The sequence below is a fragment of the Caloenas nicobarica genome, chromosome 1 (assembly GCF_036013445.1).
Source record: "Caloenas nicobarica isolate bCalNic1 chromosome 1, bCalNic1.hap1, whole genome shotgun sequence".
Lineage (NCBI taxonomy): Eukaryota > Metazoa > Chordata > Aves > Columbiformes > Columbidae > Caloenas > Caloenas nicobarica.
In genome coordinates, this window is record NC_088245.1 from 32,413,023 (window position 1) to 32,430,228 (window position 17,206).

The 17,206-nt window shown below is 35.9% G+C and overlaps 1 protein-coding gene across 1 annotated transcript in view; it reads right to left on the reverse strand.

Annotated features, from left to right (window-relative positions):
• Positions 1 to 334: 334 nt before the first annotated feature.
• The window catches only part of YAF2 (YY1 associated factor 2), a 35,418-nt gene continuing 18,546 nt past the window's right edge, over positions 335 to 17,206 (reverse strand). Inside the window, exons 3-4 of the mRNA XM_065641497.1 lie at positions 12,093 to 12,245; positions 335 to 9,489 (exon numbers count right to left, since the gene is read on the reverse strand). Coding sequence (XP_065497569.1) covers positions 9,252 to 9,489; positions 12,093 to 12,245 — 391 coding nt within the window. The 3' untranslated portion in view covers positions 335 to 9,251. The remainder of the gene's footprint in view (positions 9,490 to 12,092; positions 12,246 to 17,206) is intronic.

Consider the following 17,206-nt stretch of genomic DNA (forward strand, 5'->3'; position numbering starts at 1 on the left):
AATGATTCCATGAAGCCTTAGACTAAGCCTTCTTCTCAAGCCTCTTACCTCAGATGTTACTTTAATTTGCAAGCATGGATGCTTTCATGATTTCTTGCCTCACCAGCAGTACTCTCAGGAGTATCTCAATTTTCACTTACTCCTTTCAGCTGTGATGGATCACCTGTGCCCATAAATTAGCAGAGGCTTGCTGACATTTTGAGATCGAATTCCCTAAGTCTGCTGTTTATCCCCAAATTGTCCACTTTTATTTCTTGCACTTTCTCCTAACCAGTACAAAGAACACATTCAGAGAAGGGTTCTGAACAATTTAATCATTTTATTTACCATTTTATTTATCATAACACACCCTAAGCATCACCACTGGAAGTCAAGAATGAATATAGTGCACTCACAATAGTTTTCACCGAAAATACTTGCTTGTCAGATTCTTTACAGGCAAGAAGTATTAATTTATTGCTGGAGAAGGCATTTCAATATGTGTCACTATTCTGGGCTTCAAACACATATTTACACTCATCTGAAAACAACTGTATGTAATGAAACAATGTGCAATAACTATAGAGTTGTTCATTTTTAAACAATTCCATTATCATTGTGTGGCATTTGTTTTGGAAAAATTACCTTTGCACTGTGATCCCTACTGTTTCCTTCTTTCTTGTCACTTCCCCACAGCTTTTCTGCCAAGCTTTCAGAATTTTAAATTGTTTAACAATGCCTTTGAACTGAGGTCAGGAAGGGGCCAGTTTAGGGCAGTGTCCTAATGGGTTACTATATACTTGGCTAAATGCAATGTATTGTCATATTTATTTAAAGGAGAACTTAACTGAAATTGAACATAGTTTATCAGACAGAAAATTTGTAGCATCTTATGATGCAAACTATTTTCTGACTGCTACACAGAGACCTGTTAAGTGTAGGCTGATACACTGGTTTCATTTTTCTTAGAGTACCTTTAGAATTTTTATAATAGATACATATATATTAAAAAAATTAAAACCACACACAATATTTTGTTCACGGAGATGTTTATTTTTGTCTTCAATATTTGTAGGGAATACGGTTTCACTACAAAAAGTGTCTCAGAGAAACTCCATTCAAAGTCTAGACTTAAGAATGAAGGGAAAATATACTTTCAGCTGTACCAGTCCTGAGCAAAGCTAAAAAAAAAAAAAAAATCCTCTAGAGATAGGAAGCAGCACCAATAAAAACAGAGGGCCTCTTACTGATATCTGCTCATGCTTTCTTTTCTGCTTGAGAATTGGTCAAAACTTAGGTAGGAAGAATTACTTTATTAGAATGTGGACTTAAGATTCACAGTCCCAATCTCTCACAAATACCACACATTCTTTTACAGTCAGAGTCCAGGGCCTCAGTTTTACTCTCCATTAAGTAGTCAGGACTGCTAAAAGCAAGACTGTTGCCCTCATGGTGTAACATTTTCTCTTACTTAAATGGGTAAATATTTATTTAATGTATTTCTTTTAATAAATATTTATTTCTTATCAGTGTCAAGTTCCTGAAAAGTAACACTGTTCTTAGAAGTATACTACTCATAGCAGTTACAAAACTTCTGGTAACATCAGGTCTCAAAATAATTCAAGTGGCTTACATTCTGTCTCCTGTTCTTTCAGTGGAAAGATTTCAAGCCATTGGTAACACTCAGTACTTAATAGTTGGTTTATGCAGGACATTCAGATTCAATCTGACAAAGTGAATACTTCTAAGGGTCAGAACAGAAAAGGCACTTACTCATTTTGGGGAAGACACCTAGTAGGTAAGATTTTTATTTTCAAAACAAGCCCTTTTTCTGACAATAAAAATCCTTAAAAACTACTGTTGGATAAACATAAACACTATGAATAAAAACAGCTTACATACTGCTTCCCAAGGATAATACTGTCCTTGTCTGAGAAACTGAGAAGTGTGAAACCATCCAGAAATACTCAGAAGTTTTGTATACTTCTGTGATATTCCTGTAGGCTACCACTGCTGACTAGAATAAAAAATTACCCTCCAAAGAATGTTATACCAACTGAAAGCCTCACAAATTTCTGGACTGTTTCTTATTGGGTACTTGTATCAGCAATACAATATAAGACTCTAGTGTGTTATAACCAGGAACCTCACCTTGGTTACAACTGCTAACCCGTGACTCCATCCAGAGGAGTAAATCTTTCATCAAGCTTCCTTTCAATCAAACCATTGCATCAGTGATGCTCTGTGTAAGGCACTTAGTAAATTTTAAGAGCATCTGACAGCACTGTTGGTAGTTTTGTCTGTGAGGATGCTCTACCAACACTTCAAGATTAACGGGCTAAAGTGTGGAATAATCACTGAAAACAGCCATATGAACTACTGGGCACAAAACTCTTCAGAAGAACTCTTCACGTCCATTCTAGCCTGTGTTCTTATTACCCTTTCAACATAAATTTATCCTTTTTCTAGTAGTCCAGGAATCAGACCCTTCAAAATTGGGTAGTGTCTAAATGTACTAGAGGAATTTATTTTCTTCCTGACTAGCTCTTTAATCAAAACTTCTGCCCTTTCAATAAATGACCTGTATCCAAAAGTGTTCATGGTATTTACTATGAAATTCACAAAAACCTACATCTATCTTTAGGCCAAAAGTCACTGAACCAACAGGTATCAAGAATTATACAGCAAACCACACTTCTAAGTGTGGGATGCTGCCTACTTCCAATACGGTACACAGAGAAAGGAATACTAAACACACAAAGAAGCCATTATATAGTGGCTTTTCTAGGTATTATTCTGAAAATACATTTTCTTGGTTCTTTCCCCTGCTTCTCCTCTGTCTTTTTATTCGACGGAGGGTTTTTGAAGGTGTTTGGCATTTTAGAAACAGAAGCTACTCAAAATTTCTGTAGAAAAGCTGAGAAAGTGCTCAGTATCTGTGCACGTTCCTCAGATCTCTTCCTCCAGCCGGCACCGAGAGGATTTTCTTGCACCTTTCAAAAAGCCTCCAGGTACTGCAAGTTACTTGGCAACATTACGCCTCCATCAGCTGGAAAGCATTTTGCTTATTTTCCCATGTTTGGAAGCCTCCCAGCAATAGAATCAGACCGTTTGCAGAAACATAGATAGAAAGCCCTGTAATTGGCACCCCAGAATGCCAGCTCCCTCAGCCAGAATACGTGAATGGTGCAGGATTGATACCAGTAAATTTGCTCAGCAAGAATCTGCTCAATAAGTCAATTATAAAGAAACAAGGACAATGGTGACAAAACTGATAGATGACCTCTAAGCTCCACATACCATTGTTGGTCTTACAGAAACCAAGATATAGGTGAAAAACTGGGAACAGCAGTCAAATTACCCACTTACAAAAGCAGGCATAATAAATTATTTCAAACTCACTGCATCCACTTGTACAATAGATGTTCTTTAAAAAAAAAAAACATTAAAAAGAGAGAAGGAATCAGAATGTGTTTCATTCAGAGATGGGAGCACACTCAACACATGTAATCTGAAGAGATTTCCCTTGCTTAGATTAATTCATAGCTGAAGGCTGTTACAGTAATAGACAATCAGTCAGATGGCAGATTTTCTTGCTCAGATCTGTGCCGACAGGAACTGGGTTTGGCATTGAAGCATTTTGATTTATTCTGTGCAAAGAAGGATTAGCTTGAAATAGATTATTCATGGATGGTAGTTACATATTAGATGCATATAAATAGCAAATTAGATCTCTGTATTCTGTAAGTGGGTACTCAGAAAGTAGAATTGGTCTGACCACTCAACTAACAGATGCTGCATGACTGAACAACTCCATCCTTTCTAGTGACAAAGTATCTGCGACTGCCTTTGAACCAAACAGCATTTCTAGAATGTCGTGAGCTTGGGAAGGCAGTAAAGAGCCAAATTTCATTAGCCCTGGATACATATATCTCCTGTTTCTGTATACTTTTGCTTATTCACACAGAAGAGGAAAATTATGAGCACATGGCTAGCAGGTTATCAAAAAACAGATTAATGCTCTCTTCTCCTCAGTCATCTTCTCAATAACTTCACTGTAAATTAGAGCTCCATTCGTCTAAAGCCACATTCCTTAAAATCTTAAAGTTTAAGGGAGCTTGTTCACTTTGCAAGCACTTTGACTAAGATCAATATTTATACACAGAGATCAGTGTAATTAAAGATTACGCTTTTCCAGGTGGCCTAGATCCTGAAAATGTAGTCCCAAAGGGCTTTGTGCTCAGGTATTTCAAAATATGCCATACTTTCCACAAAATAATTAACATTTTGGAACTATTCTTTAAACCATTGTTACTGGAACAATATTTTTTCTGGTGGCAATTTCATTTTTTAACAAATGGGACAAGGAGTGATTAGATAACGTTACCATTTTGTCTTTTACGAACCCCAAATGGTACAGCAATCTCTTGTGGTCATTCTTACTAATAGTCATCTGAGCTATGGAATATATTTTTGCCCTTCATCTTCCATGTTTAACTCTTTAAAAATAAAGCTATAACTTCCTACACATATTTAAGTTTCTGCTCTTAAAATTCCCTGTGATAGTAGACAGAGCAAGTTCTGTTAGATGACTTTTAACTGTTTCCCACAATAAAAAGGGCAAGATTACAATCGAAAACATTTCCCAAGGGATTACGTGTTATACAGTGGTGGCTTATTTTAACTTTCACTGATAGAGTTAAACAGAAGCTGTAAACAGCTCCAGCGTTTCTAGGACTCTAGGATCTGACACTCATTTATTTGCTGCATTTTCTTTCACTGTTTGAATGCAGCAGTATAGTTTAGGCGGGGCGGGATGGGGACACCTGGACTCCTAGGCCTTGTTCATACACATATCACAATCTTGTGTCATGTCTTAGGAATGTCACTTACACATCACTTGCTGTTGGATAATATCCTTTACTAGCAAGTGTGCAGCCATCCATTGCTGTTGCACCACTTACTCCATTCGTAACCATCTAGACAGAAGTTACAATAACGTCTGTAAAGGACTGGTTTGTAATTAAAATCAGAAAAATACTTCACAAGTTAAACTCAGTAGTTAAATCCTGTTAATTCTCATTAAAACATGGGTTCTTCTGTAGATGCCAAACTAAGCTCAATATCTGCTTGTTGTTTTAGATAGATCTCAAGTCTCTTTTAAGTTTGACAGTACAAAAGAAAACCAACTAAGCTTCCTCATTTTGACTGGTTTTACTGTACAGCTTTTGCTAGTTTGTGAAGTTACACTCTTTCAAATTGACACTGCTTTGATATAAGTCGGGTCATAATTTCAGGTAAGAAAAACCTTTGAAAGCTCAAACAGTATTTCCAGCACAGCCAAATCTTAACATAAAGATTAAAGTACACTCTTGCAAAATATCGTATTCGACTGGTTCTTTAGCCGAAACCAGCATTAACTTTTTATCTTACCTATCTTATTCCTGAGTAAGCACAAGACAAATTTACTACAAGTATAGCACTTGCTGTTGCTTTTGGAGAAATTAAATTAACATGCATTTCTATTTCCATATAGTTTCTGATATTAGAAAGGAAGTATACCCAGACTCCTTAGTAGAGACCAGAGTCAAATAAAGGCATTTGACAGAAAAAAACCCAAGCAGATACAGTTAAAGAACCCCGGATGTACATAAAAGGTACACAATAGACAGTTCCATGCCAAATCCATCCCATTTAACAAAAGTATAATCAATCAGCATAATGTGGGAAACTGGCAGGCTTTTGAGACAGGAGAGAGACAAATTAAAGAATCTAGAGCCACATGCTTGTGTCAAGTGTACGCCGCAACACTATAGGGAACTGGTGGAAACAAATTATAAAAAGTATTCTATCTTACATGGCTACCTAAAAATGTGCTACCCGTAATATTAAAAAAAAAAAAAGTAAAGTGCACAAATTATAAAATCAAACCATTTTTGAGATTTTACAATCTATGCCCCCAAACATCAAATATCTAGAGAAACATATAATAGGTTAAAACTTCAGTCATAGTTTTCATCTCAAGACTTCTAATATCAAGAATTACAAAACTTATGTAATAATTTTTTTTTTTACTACAGCTTCTGTTAGAATCAAGATTTTATATGGCATAATTTATCCTGCTACTAAGAACAACTTTTGTTTATCTCCAATAGGTAGATTCAAACTCAGGAGAAAAAGAGGATCACAGTCTACAACTGTACATTTGTTCTTTTCCTTATACCACCTGTAATTAGTGGCAAAGTGAGGAAGATAAGAGACTGAATTACATTTTTGTACACAACTGTACATTATATCAATGAACTATTTATACTTTGTTTTCCCCATTTCTACCCCCTTTTCCTTTCTGAAACCAGACAATCAATCAGCACATAAAGGAACTAATTTACACGGAACACTATCACATTTGTCTTTGTTGGGTCAACTTTTCATGAACAACCCAGGATGTATGGCTGTTGAAAATTAGTGCATGTATAGATTTAACAAATAACAGTTCTGATGCAGAAAGCAGTCACAGAGAAAAACAGCTAATCAAAACACATTACAACATTAAATTTTCACTTTTTATAAATGGAGTAAAGATGCTTTTAAATATATTTACAGTTAGAAAAAGGACTTAGGACTACTACAAGTCAAAATTATTTAGAAATTATGAAAGTGAAGTTCATTTAAATCATAACATTCTGAACAGAGTCAAATGCCATATTCTACTTAGAATTTGTCTACTCTGCTGTCAGTGTTGTCACATCCCTTTAATCACAAACAGGCAAAAAGTATCTTAACTTTAATGCCAAAACAGGTATCATTGCAAGGTAAACACTGGCAACGTAACGAGTTCAATTAAAACCACCACAGCTCAGTTTTTAGATCTTAGCTGACTTGTGTTGTACCTGTGGTTAGAAATTGCTTTTCTGTGTCTTATTCCACAAAGAACAGTGAGACTTTCTGCATTGTTTTTGATTATAACCATACTTGTACCACATTTTTTGAGATTATTCTCTAGAGGCAGTTGAATCATAACAAAATCCACACCATCCTCCCTTCCAAACCAAATGGCTACTTATTTCTGAAGATACAAGGAGACCTCTTGTTGGCAGAGCTGGGTGGTTTATTCACATAAATTTAAATGAAAATGCGTTTCCCAGTTAGTGAACTACTGGTAATAGATTATTATTTGCTTGCAAGGAATTTTGAAATGTGTTAGCATTCATTACATTTTAAAATAGAAACACATTTCATAAAACATCTTGCAATGAGATTTGCTATCCTTAAACTGCTTAATTTAAACAGTTTCAGCTCTCTTGTAATCCATTACATCCATATATTCTGCAAATAGTCCCACCTAAAAATAAAATATAAAAAAATAAAGTTGAGAAGTATGTATTTTTCTTTTGAAAACTAGTGTGTGTTATTCTGAACACCAGCCCTGCACAAAAAAACATTTAAGAACCTTGAAATGCATTGTTTTATAGATACTAAGATGTGGCCAGGTAATGGCAATGAACAGACATACTATTTAGTAAGATAAAGCAGAATACATAATAAACAGGTCAGTAGTTATCCATCTGAAACAGCCTATAATTAACATTTGATGTCTAAAAAGTTTAAACAGCAACACCAAGGAATGAGGTATGTATGTTCTCAGATATCACATCAGACTTTCATTTTATGCAACTAACTGTATTTCACAACTAGCATCTTACAAATTAAAACAGTACCATTGTGCCTGTAGAAGTACTGCATTAAAAACAAAAAAATACATTACTACAAGAAACCACCAAACATCACAATTGTCAGGGGCTACAAAAATCCATTGTTTTAGCTGTTAAGATGACTTATCGTATGTTGATAATGATTTGGGGCTGGGTTCTCTACCAAGAAGGTCCATCCAACTTTTACATGGGCTTAAAAATATATGTAATTTGAAAGAAAAAGAAAAGAATTACAGGAATGTAAGTGGACTGTCTCACTAGAAGGAGCTAGATAGACTTTTGTACTGAACCTGAATATATAATTTAAAATCTATACATGGATTGTATTTGTGTATCGAAACACTTATTGGTTGTAAACATAAATGCAAAATCTGTATTCACAAAAATATTTTATTGGTAATTTTACATAATACCAGATTGGATTGTAAATAGTTCTGCTCTGTATCGGTATATTGCTAAATGTGTAAATGTTGACAGTTTATGCCATAAAGTAGGCTACTGAGTTTTTTCATACGGTTTATGACATAATATATTTTAACAGGCCAAATCAATATCAAATAAATTTATACAGGAAAAAAAATTAATAATATAGTTATTTCCTTATTCTTGTACAACATCTGATATTCCTGTAATGAAATGCTAAGTGACTATAAGACACTAGATAAATTTGGGGCAAGGAAACAGCACTAGCAGAAATGAGAACTGCACTTGTTATTTTTAAAGCTTTTCCAAACTTTCATATTTCCGAATGTTAGTTTTTGCCAAATGCGTCGTCATCTGAGGTTCAGTATTTGTTACACAACACAGAATACCAGTGTACAGTGACAATGTAGTATTTTACCTGAATTGTAAGGTTAACCAATCAATGCTCAGAATGTATTTTCTATTTTGCTTGTAAACATTACAATAAGTGTTTTAAGTGTGAAAAATATTGGTAAAACCATCAACATAATTAAGTAATCTAGTAAAATGTGTCAAACATTGGCAAAAATTCATACAAATGTTTTATTTAATAACATTTTTCCTATTTAACCACACCAAGTACCAGCAGGTGTTTTTAAGAAGATAATTATTATGAAAATTCTGTTGCAGCAATAGTTGATTAAGTTGATCTTTGACTTGCATACATATAACTATGTTTCACAATTCTCAAATAATACATATTTAGGCAGCTTGAACTATGTTATAAAAATTTAAATTCAGTACATGCCAATAGTAGAGACGCCAAGAGTTGTGTTAGAATTCACTAAACTAAAAGTGAAAATGGACTTACCAATAACACTGCATAATGAACATTCAAACCACATTTTCATGGCACCTTTACACATGAAGATTAAAAAGTTGGACTGAAAATGCTTTCTAAGCATTTGTTGATTGCATTTAAATTATTGTTTCTACCACTGCACTTTTTTTCTTTTTTTAAACAGCATAAATTATGTTCCAGTAAACATACCAATTATGCATGGCTAATCTGTCATGAAAATGTGGTAACAGGTGACAGAAGTCATGTATTTGCATGTTTTGAAGAGAAGACACTAAAGAAACTGGAGAAAATAAACTTTAATGAGATTCCCCATTCAGTGATGACGCTTCTCCTCTGGGTGAAGATGACCTGGACATTCCCCTCTCTGTATTGTCAGAGCTAGAACCACTCTGACTGTGCTGATCTGCAGAAGCAGCACTGGAAGCAGGTGGTGACTTAGTTTTCTCCTTAAAGTCTGTAATTATGACTGTCAGATCTCCAACGGTAACTTCCAAATGCTGAGCACTACTTCGATCCACATTTTTCAATCTTGGCCTAAATAAAGCAAACATCATATTAAAAGCACACACGCCACCTTATTATCTTGTCTTCCTCCTACTTTTTAGGAGCTCTGGAGAACACAGATGTGTATATGAGACTGCTACGTGCAACATGTAATACTCAAGTAACGTACCAAAAGTATTTATGGTAGAGTGTTTCCTAGTATGTTTTACATTAAAATAGCTGAACACATTACCTTAAGATTATTTAAAAGTTGACCTTGTGAGTAATGCAACTGTGCAGCAATATGGATGTGTTGCACATGTGAAGGCTTTTATTTTTGAAAATTAAGTCTGTCTTTACTGCGGCTATACAAAGTTATAAATTTGAACCAGAAAAGTATCGATCTCTGCAGCAGCCTTAAGCAACAACTGTAAGTAGAGTATGATGTTCAATAATGAAGATGTTGGTGTCTGTCTTTTGAATTCACAGCACAGATAGCATTAACTCACAGAAGGTATTATTTAATCTCAAAACCTCACTAGGACTGCTAGTATAGTGTTTGAATGGGACTTTGTGTTCACAGTGTAACCCTGGTATTCCTGGCATATGCTGTGATTTAAATTAAGTACAGAGCTGAGTATTTCACAATGTTGATAGGGTAAGTCTCCTCATCTATTCTTTCAATTGTCTGATTTTCACGACGACAGCAACAACGTCAAACAAAGAACACTTTGACTTGTCATCATATTTTTGCTAGTGATGAGTATAATGTACTTTCAATTTACTGTTTTCCTTTGACTACCATGAAAATCTGTCACAAGGCAGCTGAATTTACACAAGCGGTTATGAACAGCATAGCTTTATGTATTTAAGTGACTCCACAGCTTTCACCAGCTCAAGTTGCAATAAAATAATGACATCGCATGTGATCAGGTGTGCTAACGGCAAAGCCCTAACCTTTATCCTACCATCTGACTTTCTTTGAAGCAGAACTGGTTCCCAGTCACTTCAGCCAAAACACCTCATGCCTTTCCTCCGCTAGGACAGAGACAGGCTTTGACGTCTTGTTCCCCTGAGGCTGAAGTAGTGTGACTGAAGAATCTAAGAGAAAACTGACAATCTGCTGCTCTGTAACATGGGAATAGAAAGAAAAGTTCAATATTATCAACCTGCATAAGTGCCGTGCCTGGAACTTATGGATCATATGGAGTGTGCATGCAGATTTTTATGATCGTTTCCAGCAATAACATACAAGTTTTAAGGCAAAGAGAAAAGGACATCCTTTTCCCAAAGGGTACTGAAGAAATCTGCTGAAAATAATCAAGCCTTCTTAATTTGCTGTCCTACCTACTGAATCAATTCTGTGAAAAAATTAACTCTTTGAAGCATTAAAAAAAAAAGTAGCCTAGTAATTTCAAATAGCAATTCCTAATGCAGATCTCAATACTGCTGTTTCAGTCCAAGACTTCTATTTTATTTATTTCTTAAATGCTCTCCCTTTTTCCTTACATCACTTTTGCATTTTAAATGTATGATTGCAATTCAACCAATTTCAATTTATATTTAATTAGCTTAATTAAAACTCACTATGTTAACTTCAAGTACTTCAGCTGCATGAGGCACGCTAGTAAATTTGAGTATTAAAAAAAACAAAACCAAAACCCAATCAAAACAAAACAAAAAAGGGAAAAGGAAGGAACATCTCCATGTCCGTAATCCTAACTAAGACTTTCTTAACAACTGTTCTTTCTTGACTCTCAGTCTCTCCCCATTTCTGATCCTGAGGATCCTATTTCAGGGACAGAGAAGCATCTGCTGCTTCCCTGCATAACTAATCCCAAAGAATCTTCCTTGGTGGGCTGACCTCAGATGGAGGACCTCATTTCCTCCCACATCTGATTAGACTACTTGTATAGTTCTCAACTTTTTGGCACAGCATTCTTGCCACAATAACTTTATGCTTAGGCTGAGATGATGTAGGGGTTAAACTTGCTGCTTCTGTTTTGCAGTTTGCACCCTCCTTCCACCTGGTCTTACAGCAAGATTAAGGCTTTTACAATCATTTGTCTGTACTGTAATATTTCATGTTCTCAGTTCTACAAGCCCAAGGTTTCCTTCAGCATCCCAGATGTAGCCTAGAGATTTTTATCACTGGGTAACATACATGCATTATCCTGTCACATTAATTTATATCCTAGTTCAGCCCTTCAAAGTTTATTCCAGTTCTGCAAGGACAGCAATAACCACATTACTTCCCTACACTTCTGCAGTCTGGTACTGGTTCTCTCTCTCTTGAATTATTTTGCATGAAAACTAGTCACTCCTGTCCCCTCTCTTTTCCAGAGATCAGTATCCTCTGTTTGCCTATCTACAAGTTGGTATGGTGTGAGCAATACATCTGTAACCCTTAACAAAAATACCTAAGTCTTTCTCTCTCTATTCAGCTGGTCTCCATCTTCTGGTCAAAATCACAAACTGCAGGTTTTCTTCGCATTTAATAGGCATCCTAAACCAATGAAACTTCACACACAATATTTAGCCTTACTGTTGAAAGAATTTGCCACAGCACAAAGCAGTAAAATCACAGAACATTTTGTTGTTTTCTTCTTTAAATTATGTTTTACCAATACTACAGAAGTTTCTAAAATTTTTACCTGGTTTTCTTATGACTGTTCTTTTTGCTTGCTGTTTCCTTTTCACTTTTTTCCTTTTCTACTTTGTCTTTTTTCTCTTTCTTTGATTGCGTAGGGGGCACAAATTGCTGAGGAACCTGTTGTGCAACCAGCTGAGAGACAGGTCGAGGTTTCCTGTGTGCACATATATACAGACATGCATAATGCTTAGACTTTACAAGTCTCAAACTCACTACACTTCAGTTATTAACAATCACTATAAGAAGAAATACTGTTAAAACTTATCTTGCTGCTCATACTTAATTCAAATAGCATATCAAATTTAAACCCATTACAGCCTTTTGTTTCACTCACATTATTAAGAAATGAAATTGATTTTTTTTTAAGGATTTAGAGACAAGACTTTGCAATATGCCATCTTTTCCTATTTGTCATAGCCAGACAGAGACTTACACAGAGCGACCTCCAGATGATGAAGCTTCCAGAGGGAATACTTTACCACCCAATCCCCCCCTCAAATGATGAAGGGGTCTGTTTTGAGTGTGCTGCAATACTGAAGTATACAATCCATTTCGCAAAAAGGAAGAAGCTGACCTTTCAGGTATCAGAGCTAAAGCCACTGTTGGCCTTACAGAGTAAAACTCTTTTCAGCTCAAATTTTCAGCTTGAAAACAATGACAAATCCTGTTGTGTATCATTTTTGTTAAGTTGTTCACTGGAAAATAATATACTGCACTAATTATAGTAGGATATAGCTGTCAGAACATATATACCTTTAAAGCTGGCAACAGAAACTTCCAACTGCATTCCATCAGTATACATAGCACAAGTTTCATTTCCAAGTTTTGATCCAAACTAAAAATCAGGGTGAGAAGAGGAACAGGAACCAAAAGGATTTCAACAGTTTATTATTTTTTACATTTTCTGAAATGGCTTCATTTTTATTTTATTTTGTATTGGAATACAATTATTCTAACATGAAATGAAACATTCTACTCTTTCCAGAGCGCGTTTCTTTATTTTGAGATTTTGGAATTAAGAAATTTCAAGTCATGACATAAAAAGGAAAGTTCTGTGATTCTATTACGACTTTGAAGATGCGAATTTCTTCTGCAGAAGAATGTTTACCCTCCCAAGCTCTTGGGTTTTATTAGTTGGGTTGTGGTTTTTTTGTTGTTGTATGGGGTTTGGTTTTGTTTTTGTTTTAAATAGAAAAAGCACAAATTATATGCACTGTGATACTCTGAAAATACAAAGCAGTTATTAAAGCAACAGAAGCTATCAGCATCTACATATTTATTTATCCCAACCCACAGGATCACGCTACAGGCACTTCTTGCTTAGGTGAAGTGATGAGTAAAATAACAAAAGCAGAAAATCAAGACAGCTCCCATTAGCAAATTATGTTTTCAGTAATGATTGCAATAGTTCCTGTTACAGAGTGAAAGCCAAGTTACAAGAATCCATAAAGTGTGGGAAAGGCACTTGATATAAACCAGCTGAGATTTCCTGAGTCTTCCAGCAAGTTCTTAATGAATTAAAATAAAAATAGAGACTATTAAAAATGTCAACCCAGTTGAACTTTGGGGTGAAAACTGGACTACCACATATCCACTCATGAACTAAGCCCATGCTAACTCATGGAGAGATGAAGGTCAGCACTGGATCACTTCGTGAAAATTACTCAACTTACATCAACTGGCATATATATGACTAAATGCTTTTCAGGAAAACATTGCAACTAGGACCTTGGAAAACACACATTACATGGAGTCCAAAATAACTGACATGATTTGATGGCCTGCAATTGTTTACATTATCAGAGTACATAGGACATTTTTAAGAAAACTTGTCTTGACCTTTTGTCATAGTAGTTCATAACAAAGCAAGAAGAACCCAGGTGTAGTTGATGCACAAGCTTATCATTTCAGGTGAAAAACACTTGTGATATACAAACAAAACTGATAAGCTGTCTTGAACTGAAGATTGCTTCAAGCAATAGGGATATAGGAAGTTAATATTTCTAGTGATGGCCAAGTGACAATCTTGTCATTACTGTTAATACATAGTGACCTGAGAGAATAATCTGACTTGTTACTTCTGAAGTAAGACAGCAGTGAACTTCTTGACAGAGAATTAATTATTGCCCAGGGCTGTGGACAACGCCATGATCATGGAAACCTGTTAAAAAGGGGCGGGGGGGCGGTGAGGGTGGGGAAATCTTACCCAGCTATTTTAGGAGTTCTCAATTTGCAACAATTTCAATTCCTGAGGGCAAACTAGATAACTCCTATTAGAGTAGAGAAAGAGTAGAGTAGAGTAGAGAAAATTAAACTTGGAACGAAGTCCTAGGTTTAGAACTTCTTTTTCTAGTACCATAAAATAAATGAGACTGACAGATAAAGATCTTTGCCACAAGGAACAGACGTCAGTTAAGACAAAAAAAACCCACAAAGAAATAATGTTTGGGAAGATGCAGTAAAAATGAATCAAGAGGTTCTATGTGGTTTTGCTGTGGCAATGAATTCCCTTCAGTTATTTTATTCCTCCCAATTAAATATCCACCTTTTTGTTGTCAATTATTTCTATAGCTGTTATATCTTGTTCCAAATTTTATCATCTGCTTTGTTACTCCCAGATTTATTAAATGAGGTGTTCAATGTTTTCATATTAAATAACTGAGGGGGAAAAAAAAGCATGTCTGTCACCACACAGTGTCTTTCAAGCATTTTTTTTTCCCCAGGTACTCAAAAGGGGCTACTGAACTGCAACCAAGCACTTTGCAAGCCATGCAGCCTTCAGCAGGTAACTTTACCACTCGTGAAGCTTTAACGTGATAGAATTGTTCATGATTTAGCAGGAGCTGAATCATGTCATTCAAGCGTGAAGGAATCCATATAGAGAAGATTTTCTCACAGAGGAGATAAATATAAGAAAAACTATTCCTGTAACAGAAAATTGATTTTGATGATTTGCCAAAATATGACATTTTAAATTACTGGTTTTCAAAACCAGTTAAAGACTCCTTGTAATAGGCTGCTACAGATTCAGTAGGTACAAGCAATGCTAACGCTGCCTTTTATCTCAATATATTTACAGTAATTTGCTTTTTGAACATATTCAAGAGCACCTGAGTGGACTAGTGTTTAGAAGGAAGCTCTATAAACTTCTGCATTATGATTATAAGCATTTCTGCCTCTACCACTGGAGGTGACTTTACAACTGAACAATCCAGAACTACAGGCAGAAACATTCCCCAATACAATACATATCGCTTAGTCAGCCCCTTGAAACTTTGTATTTTTGTCTAATAATTTCACTTCAGTCATTTTAAGTGGAACAATAATCAAGAGAGGAATACACTGTTAGAAAAGATAAGAGCTATCAATTCTTTCCAGAGGTGAATTTTATGGTTTAGGCCCTAAGCACTGCAGCCGTAACAACCACAGGATTTACTGAGCTTCCAAGAGATCATTAAACATCACAGCTACAAATATTATGCCTCTCCTTCTCTATCACTTAGATTTTCTCCCTTTTCCACCAGTGCTATCTTTAAGTTAACATCAGCCATACTTCTACCTACATTTCTATTCCAACCTCATCCATTATGGTTTTATTAATTATCTAATTCCAAAGATGCTTTCAAGGTCCTGCATACAAATACTCACACACTTCACAATCTCCTTTAAAAAATAAGATTTTTAGTTTTTAAAAAGCCACAAACAGTAATACATATTCAAGGATACAGTTGTCATCTTCCCTACAATTCCCATTAATGTGAAACAGCAAGGATGTAACCATTTTAATGCTATTCTTCTTGTTGCAGGATGTGACTACATTTTATCTTACAGGATTTGATCTAGCTGCTGGTTTGGAGGGTATATTTAGAGAGGCTGCAGTGACTTGTCTATTTATGTTTTGTGTGCAGAAACTCATTCAGCACTGGTGCTCTCAAAGGGAGCAAATATTTAGCACTGAAAAGGATGGACTAGTTTTCATTGTTAGCAGTCTAAAAAAAATACTTATTCAGGAATATATGCAGTGCACTAGACCAAACGATATCTGCAACTTTTGCCCCGAGTCATTTCCCTCTACCAGGAGCACCTTCCTGCTCATAAGTCAGTTTGGACACGTCATAGCAATATGTGCTTCCTTAATTTCCCTCACCTGGTATTCACGAATAATCTATGTAACAAGAATTTTGACAAATTCTCATTAAAACAAAGTGGGTCCGTTTTGAAAACAGAATTTAAAAAAAAAATCTATGTACAATAGTAATAATGAACATGTGCAGCAGACATACAGTAAAGTCTTGGTTGCCTGAGTTGTGCATCAACCAAACTGGCTTAATGCTGAGGCATCTTGGGGTCTGGCTGAATTTATTTAATTTATACAGAGCATGACTACATTTGCACAGTGCTGCTTCTACAGCCATCACGAGTCCATAATGCAGTCCAACGACTCCTGGACTACTCAGAATACGAGCTCATATTCTGAAAGACCTGAGCTACTTATCTGTCAAACCAGCTCCAGGGTCCATTTGCTACATTCTGGAAACAAAGAGCACGATGTGGACAACAGTGACAGTTTTTCCACGATCCAACCCCAAAGCTAACTACATCTCAAGCGAGTCCAGTGTCAGCATGAGGCGCCCTTGTGTGCAGCGTCCGGAGAAGATGCATCTGTTTGGTGCTGCATGTCCTGAACACGCAGAGCCAACCAAGTAAGATGTCTGAGCGGCACACAGTGCAGCCAAGCAAATGAGATTGCTGAGAAGCACAGCCCAGAGACATCAACAAACAGCCCAACACAGCAGCCACCACCTCAGTCTTCATTCAGTGTGACCCATGCTGGACTTGGACTGGTCCGCAAGAAAACAGTACCCATATCCTCCCAGTACCCACGGATCACAGAATGTAACTTATGCTTTTTTGTACAGAAAGCAAGATGCTACAATTAAGTCTCAGTGCTGAATACATAAACCATTTCAACCGGTTGCGGGTAAAGTGTACTGTCATCTATAATGCACAGAGTTCATATATTCTGAAGAACATAAGACATACTAAAAGGCACACTCTTTCTTGAAGCTAAATCTCCCCTGCTTTGTATATTTTACTATTGCAGAAGTATTAAAA